Here is an 8509-nt window from a genome sequence, read left to right as displayed (position 1 = left end):
ATCTTGTTAATGGAGCATGAATGCCTCCAATAGCCCTGGATCACCTGGCCCTCAGGTGGTGATCTAAGAAGGAAGAGCATATTTTGCAGTAGGTCCAATAATATACCAGGGAGACCTTGGACTGACCAGCTTGAGCCATAAACCCATTTCTGAACCAATCATTATAGCTAGGTAGTAGAAGTATTCTATGTAGACAAATTATATAAATTATTTATATCCAGAGTATTAAAGAATCTCCTATAAATTAATACTAAAAAGAAAAATGACCTAAGAGGAAACTAGACAAAGCCATAGAAGAGAAAAATTAATAACAATAAATATATAAAAAATTCTCACTACCAACAGTATTCACTATAATAAACATAAATTAAAACAATGAAATACCAATTTTATTTTATTTAAAAGTAAAAATTCAAAAGTAAGTGTTGATGAGAGTGTGGGGAAATTGGGTCTCTCACTGCTGGGAAGTAGTTAAATATAGCATCATACATCCATGATTTAGAAGACAGCATAGCTAATAGAAATAATGAGGTGGTGCTGTATATATTAACATAGGAAAGTCTCCAAGACTTATTGTTCAATAGGAAAAGGTAATTCTCAAGTGGCAATTTGAAAAGCTATTGGAGATGCACCTTCGGAGAACCTGCAGCAAAGAGTGCAATTTGCTGACAGCCCACAGCTGCCAACTCAGTGGACTCATGAGGCCAAAGAATGAGGATGCCACTAGGGCAAGAGGAAACTAATCTTAAAGCAACATAGTAAGTGCAATGATAGAGATGTGTACAATATATTATGGAGGCCCAGAGGAGGTAAACCTAACCCAACTTTGGGAAGATACATGATTCGGGGTCTGGGATGGCTCCCAGAAGGAGATGAAGATCAAGCTGAGCTAGGTGTTAACTGGGTGGAGAGGAGGGAAAAAGCATTCCAGAGACTGAAACTGCATGAGAAATTTATAGAGGCAAGAAAACTGTATATACAGGGAACCACCAGTGGGTTACTAAGTATTAAAATAAGAGGTAGGGATGGATTATAAAAGATGAGGAGGCTAACAAGGTAGGCAGTCTAGCAAAGCCTCCTACATAATATTAAGGAGGTTTGAATATGTTTTTATGTGATGAGGAGCTACTAAAGGCTTTAAACAGGAGAGGCTATCTGAAAAGATTTTAGAGGATGGTAAGACACAAGGCAGAGGTAATAGGCAGGAGGCTATCACTGTCATTCAGAGAAGATGCATGTCTAAAAAAAGAGGTTGGAATAGCATGACACTAGTTGGAATCCTAGAAGGGGAAGAAATCAAGGAATACTGAGTTGGTACAATCTGTAGGTATTGGTAATGGGTTGGTGTGGGAGGTGGCATGAGAGAGGGGGAGGAGTCACGATTAGATATACCCAGGGCTCTGGTGTGAGTTCAGGAGAGGTGGAGAGATGAATCAGAAATCAGGCAAACTATACCTCAGAGAATACAGTGATGGTTGCAAATGGCATCTGGTATTGTCCTTCTGCCACTGTCTTAAAAGGGATTCTAAAGGGATTTTCTTTCCCTTGTTCCTCCAGCCCTACACTGGCATTGCTGGCCTAAGTGGATACTCACCAGCTGGCCGTGTCCATCATTACAGCCAAGTCTGAGAATTCCTGATTATACTTAGAGCCTGTGGAGCTGCTGACACAAACGGTCATTAGCAGATGACCCTTTTGTAACAAACTATGCTTTAAAATGTAAACTGTGGGGCATTCTCCTTGCATTGTCCAGAAGAAACTTTCTCCTGCCTGAGCCTGGATTAATCATGAGAGAGCTCGTCAACATTCCACTGGTACATATTCTTACCCTGGTTGCCTTCAGCGGGACTGAGAAACTTCCAAAAGGTTGGTGTGAAAACTCTTATCTTCTTGTTGCCTTGTCATAGTTCTAAACTGTGTGTGTGTGTGTGTGTGTGTGTGTGTGTGTGTACGCACACACGCACGTGTGCTCTGATCACGACCGATTCATATTATGGTGGGCTTAGGTTTTAGTTGGTAAAGTAGGAGTGGAGTGTGTGGAGAGCAGAAAGCTATATAAATAAGCAATTGATTGATGATCTCCTTTCTACCCGTGTCCTTCCCTGCCTTAAGGTCTGCAGTAAAAACGTTAGCCTGCAGAGCCCTCACTCGTAGAGGAAACATTAGCAGGTAGAAAGCTTAGACTGCACGTTATCAAGATCCGTTTTGTTTATGTTTATGTCAAACTTCAGGGTGGTCTAAATGGATGATGAAAACCTTTTAACTCTGGAATATAATCAACCCTACTCCCAGACATCCAGAGTGTTCACTTCTGAACGAAAAAAAATCATTTCCATTTTCACTTTTAATTTTACAAAACACTTCCTAAATATTTTAGTTACTAAAAAAATCAGAATTAGAGAAAGATACACACAATTTGCCTACTTAATAAAAGCCTAAAGACAATGGATTCTCAATAACTTTGAGGCCAAGTCATGATTTGGCTTGGCAAGAGACTGTGAACGTTTTTTTCAGAGCCTTTGGAATGTACCGGAAATAACACCACCTCAGGGGAAAGGAAAGCAACTTAAGAAACTGACAAACACCTGTTGCAGTAGCAAGAATGTCCACAGTGATATGGGTTCTGGCCAGTGTATTATGAAACTGAGACTAGTGAATTTCAAATCAGGAAGAAAGACTGGAAAAATCTGTGATTTGCAAAGGGACTGAGGGCTGCATTGAAATCTTTCTATAAACACATGAGAAAACGGATTGAATGGTATCAATTAAAGATTTTTCAAATTACATGTATTACAGTAGCATAAAAAGACTTCTCTGTTTAATGACACTCTCAAATTAATTATTTTCCCTTTATATATCACTTTATCAAAGAATTGGATACGCTTGCATTGTGTAGATAAGTGAAGGTAGTATCTGTATGTAGATGGGAGATGTAGCTTTAGATTTTGTGGTTCACTAAAATTTCTGGAGCCACAATGTTAAGATCCACATGCTAATAAGATACAGCTTTTTTCATAGCCTGATTTCATATACTTGTTTTGTTTTCTATTTTACATAAGCAGAATGATACTTTCAAATGCATTTTAAACATTTACTTGCCAACTAATATGTTGAGGTATCTCCAGATAAAAGAGAACCTCGATCTTTTCAAATAGCTAATAATAGCCAGAAAGATTTAACATCGGCTGCAGATTATTTTAATACTTCCTGATCATACAACGGATATTTGGTAAGACAGCACCTGGATGTTAGGACTTATGGATTATGACTTATCTGTGCTATTCTAAACTCCAAAGTTATATAGAATGACATGGCGAAATGCTAAAATTTAGTAAAATTCATTATTATAAGAAGCAGGACAATTGATTTTGATGGTTCATATTAGAATTTGGTGCACACAAAAAAAAATCCCCAACCTCCTTATATGAGCAACTCCTAATTTATATTTTAGAAAGAAATGATTATCAGTTTCCAAATTTTACAGGTAAAGCCCTTAGTTCACACTATCTCTATTTTGAAAACTTCAAAATATCAACCTTAGTCAAAAACACCAAGTCTAGCAGAGCAAAGATACATTAACTACATACCCTAGTTCTAAGAATAAACATTATCATGAAAACACAGCCCCTAAAATTATAAAAGTTGAAATGCATAGAATATGTTGGTACAAACAAAATACAATAATGTGCTATTATTTTAATATTATTTAATGTAATAAAAATATTCTACATAAACTATTTCATAGTTGATACTTTTATTCTTGGCAGAAAGCAACTTTTAAGAAAGGTTTTTAGATTGAATCCATTTTTCCTAAGCCCTTATCATGAATGAATCAGGGACTCTGCCCAATAGTATTTTACAAAATAGACTGACAGATTTAAAATAGTGCAAGGGCATTCAGTGGATTCTTTTCTGTCAGCATGCCATTTTCTCAATAAAATTAATAACCAGCTTTGTAGAATTAATAGCTTATTGTTTGGTTTCAGTTTAACCAAGATTCCTAACATTCAAAGACAAGAAAAAAGTCACTACCTTTCTGAATCATGTTGACTAGTGATACTTTCAATGATGAGCTCAATATCATAACCCACAAGTAGGAGAAGTTTACAAACCATCATGCATGAAAGTAGCCAATGTTTCACTGAATTGCTCACCTTAACCACATACTTCAAAAATATTTAATGCTTTCTCATGAAGTATTAAGTGCACAACAGAATTTAAATGGTGGGAGTACAGGAATTCACGTAAGCAGCACTGAATTTGGGTAACATGCACAAAGAACTCCTGTTTACACTCCGTTTTTAATATTACTCCATTGACTAGCATACCTAGAAATTTTTGAGTCTGGGTAGTTTGCTTTGCAGTGGTTCTCAACCTTCCTAATGCCGCGACCCTTTAATACAGTTCCTCATGTTGTGGTGACCCCCAATTTCATTGTTACAAATTGAACATAATTAAAGCATAGTGATTAATCACAAAAACAATATGTAATTATATATGTGTTTTCCGATGGTCTTAGGCGACCCCTGTGAAAGGGTCGTTCGACCCCCAAAGGGGTCGCAACCCACAGATTGAGAACCACTGCTTTAGAGATATTTGAGTAACCTCCTCTTCTAAATCGAATGTATACAGGGATATGATTCACAGATATAACATATGACTAATTCAGAGTGGGCACAGCTGTCATTGAAATCCAGGACACTAAGTCCTGGATGAATGTTTAATAGTGACGTGCATTGTACGAGTAACTCATTGCATGTTTGGGGAAACACAAGTTGCTTTACATATTACTGACCTCAAAGAACAGAAAGAAAAAGCAGAAATGTCAAGATTTCTACCCTATTTCTAAAGGTGAAATAGGCAACTTCACAATGAAACAGGACTTGGTGGTCATTGGGGGAAAGTGACAAGGGAGTAGAGGACCCAAAGGAAGTGGTTCCACTCAGGAAGATGATGGAGTGGACCAGAGAATGTAGGACTACCTGGACCATGCTGAGAATCCAGCTGGGGCTGGGGACAGCACCTTTATGTGGCTCTGACCTGAACCATGGTTTCACTTTATCTGACAATCAGATATGAACATAGGAGCTGCAAGGACAGCTGGCTGGATTAGCACATGGTTGGTGCTACAAGATCAGTGCAACTAAACGACTATAAAGTAAGAGAGTTGCGATTCTATGGCAACACACCATGGAGTATAGGTTGAATAAGGACATTTAAGCCTGGAGAAGTGCTCAACATATAATGTTAGGTACTATGCTAAGGATTGCCAGTGACTGTTAAAAGGGTCACTCCTGAGTACAAGCACATTTTATATGGATCCCTATGAGATCAAGTCTTCACCCAAACGAAAGGCCTCAGGAGAAGCAACTTGAGAAATTCTAACGGGCTGAGCCAGAACTCTTACCTGCCTGTGTCCAATGTCATTCCTGAAGGACCAAGAGTGTATTCTGAGACAAAGAATTAATGATACAGCATTAATAAGTGATTGAGATTATCAATAAACTTTAGAAGTTCCAAAGCATAATAATAAAAAATAACTTATGGCCCTAACTGGTTTGGCTCAGTGGATAGAGCATCGGCCTGCAGACTGAAGGGTCCCAGGTTAGATTCCAGTCAAGGGCATGTACCTTGGTTGCGGGCACATCCTCAGTAGGGGGTGTGCAGGAGGCAGCTGATCGATATTTCTCTCTCATCGATGTTTCTAAACTCTCTATCCCTCTCCCTTCCTCTCTGTAAAAAATCAATAAAATATATTTTTAAAAAACTTATGTTATTACATCACCAGTAGAGTAAGTGTTAGTTTCCAAGATATGCCAAATGATGAGCAATACTGCATACTCTCTTTCTTTGGGGGCTTTGGAAAATTTCCAATCCCAAAGCGTTTCCTCATACTGATAAAACAATACTATATTCATGATGTTAGAAAAACCTGAATATTTTCCAAGTCTGAGCCCAAATTTTACTAAAACAGAAGGGAGCAAATACACCTGACTTCTTTGTTTTCTCAATCGCTTGGTCACGTTAATCAGCAACTATTCGGGCAGAAGTTTGTATGTCAGTGACTAATGTGCTAGAGCCCATGAAAGGTTAACGTTATGTCCTCATCTAGCAGCTAGTATTCAAGTTAAGTTACTCTTTGGGTCCCGGAAAGGGTTGTATTCATTGTCATGTATTTGTTATTCATGTGGTCCTTGTATGGAGGGAAGAAATAGTGCTCTATTTTAAACAGGCTCTGGCTGAGATGAAAGCCGAATAGTAGAATGAAAGTAAACAAGAGAGTCTGCTGAGTCAACAAGTACCATTAAATACAACTATGTGATAGTGTCAATAAAATTTTAAAAGCAGATTTGTTTAGATAATTTTGGAATATGGACAAAATGGACTTAACCAACTATATTCTGCTGAAAGAAATTGATACCGATGTAAATCTTACAACCCCTTCCCAATCTCTAACTAGTACTATGCTGAAGACATGAAGACATGGTATGGTTTAGAGTTAAAAGATGGGAACATTACGCCAATTTTAACCTTGAAATTCACCTCTATCAATTTGCACTTTTGTTATGTTTAGACAAGTTATTTAACCATTCATAGCCTCCATTATTTCTCACCTGCAAATGAGAATGATAATACTATGTTTTTATATTTATATTATGATATATTTTATTCCATTTTTTCTACATATCCTTTAAAATATGTATCATAATAAAATTGTTTATACACTTCTGCTTCCTGCCACTTTTACTAAACACTAGATCATGCACACATTCTATATTATCAATACTCCTCAAGATGCCATTTGCAGTGACTATAAGTAGCATTCTGGTTAGATAAGAGTTGCTGGTATATGTTAGATATCTGCTTCTCTAAAAAAAGGCCCTGATTTGCTGCATTTGTTGATTTCTGTAGTGTAAGTATTCCAACCACAGTTAATTTCAAGTTACCAACACTGAATTGGTAAGAGATGTGCAAAAACATGCCTTTACATACTACTTCTACCATACAGAAAGTTAGATGTAAATAACCTCAAGAACATAGATAATAGTAAAATAGTTAGGAAGTGATACATTTTGAGTATTATTACTTTGTTTTTAACATAATTCAATTATAAATGTATATGACTTAGTGTTTAATAATGTCTGTATTTAACAACTGTCTTATAAAATTCAAGCCAGCTCCATCAGACCACAATTAGAAGACAAAACCGTGTGTTTACCTCTTCTCCCACTTTTGTACAGTTAGTAAGATTTAGTACAATTAATCTGTTTTGTGCAGTGAAAGTCATCTACATACCTTTCTGTTTTGAGATTATTTTCTTGGGATAGTTTCCCAGAAATAAATATTAATGGTAAATCTGCATGTAATCCAGAGACCAGGAGAACAATTAAACAGTTTAGGTTTCTCTTTTAAAATTACAGAGTCAAATAATGCACAGGGTTTCATGTGGGCCCAGGACGATTTTAACTGCTTTACGTATATTCATTTATTTACTCCTCATGACAAGCCCATGTGGTGGTTTTATTATCATCTCCATCTGCAGCTGAAGAGGCACTAGTTAGGTGACTTGATGGGGTAGGGAAGGATGCAGTGGGGATCTGAACTCAAACCCTGTGCTAGCCTGGTTGCTCAGTAGACTTTCTCTTTAAACAATGAAAGCAGTCAATATTATCAATTAACCTTTGGGCCCATCATTACTTGCATTCCACAAACTTAATATTTTTTGTTTTTATCTCTCAATATCGTGATTATACAAGCAATTATTTCATTTATTGTCTGTTTAGAAATATATACTTTTTTCTTAAGAGATTGACTTTTTCAAAATTTATCAATCACAAGTTTGCTTCCATTGCATTGGAAAATGAACATTTCTGTAGCATTCGGATTTATTATAACTTTTTGCTACAAAGATATGTATTCATTTGTAACACTGTAAGATACAGCAAACCAAAAATATAAAATTATACATAATGCTCACACCTAGAAGAAAATGCTTTTAACATTTTGGTATTCATTCTTCCATTTTCTCTCATATATACGTGTGTGTGTGTGTGTGTGTGTAATTTTCTTTAAAAATTTAGGAGCCTGTAAATTCATTTTGATGTTTGGCTTTGGCTTTATTTTAAGTCTTTATTTTTAAATAATTAAGCTTCATGACTGTTGTATCTTCCTGGCGAATTGTTCCTTTTTATGAGTAAGTAGTATTTCTCTTCATTTGATAAATGTTTATCACTTTATATTCTATTTTTTCTTATATTAGTACTGTTTTATCACTTTGTTTTAAGTAGTATTTACTTTGCATATTTTCCTTCTTTGTTTTCAACATTTCTGTTTTAATTTATTTGAGTGTGCTTTTTGTGTTTTTAAATCCTGTATGACAATATCTACCTTTTCATAGGTCATTGTACCATTGGCATTTACTGTGGTTTCTGATATATTCAGGCATGTCTCTTCTACTTTATGTTGTGTCTTCTGTTAACCATGCCTTTCTTGGCTTACTTATCCTGGA

General features: G+C 36.2%; 1 protein-coding gene across 1 annotated transcript in view; it reads left to right on the top strand.

The window, feature by feature from the left end:
- Positions 1–1654: 1654 nt before the first annotated feature.
- The window catches only part of MUSK (muscle, skeletal, receptor tyrosine kinase), a 64771-nt gene continuing 57916 nt past the window's right edge, over positions 1655–8509 (top strand). Inside the window, exon 1 of the mRNA XM_005859764.2 lies at positions 1655–1866. Within this exon, the coding sequence (XP_005859826.1) occupies positions 1788–1866 (79 nt within the window). The 5' untranslated portion in view covers positions 1655–1787. The remainder of the gene's footprint in view (positions 1867–8509) is intronic.

This window comes from Myotis brandtii, unplaced genomic scaffold (genome assembly GCF_000412655.1).
Source record: "Myotis brandtii unplaced genomic scaffold, ASM41265v1 scaffold13, whole genome shotgun sequence".
NCBI classification, from domain to species: Eukaryota; Metazoa; Chordata; class Mammalia; order Chiroptera; family Vespertilionidae; genus Myotis; species Myotis brandtii.
The sequence above is the reverse complement of the archived record's forward strand: the minus strand, read 5'-3'. Positions and strand labels throughout refer to the sequence as shown.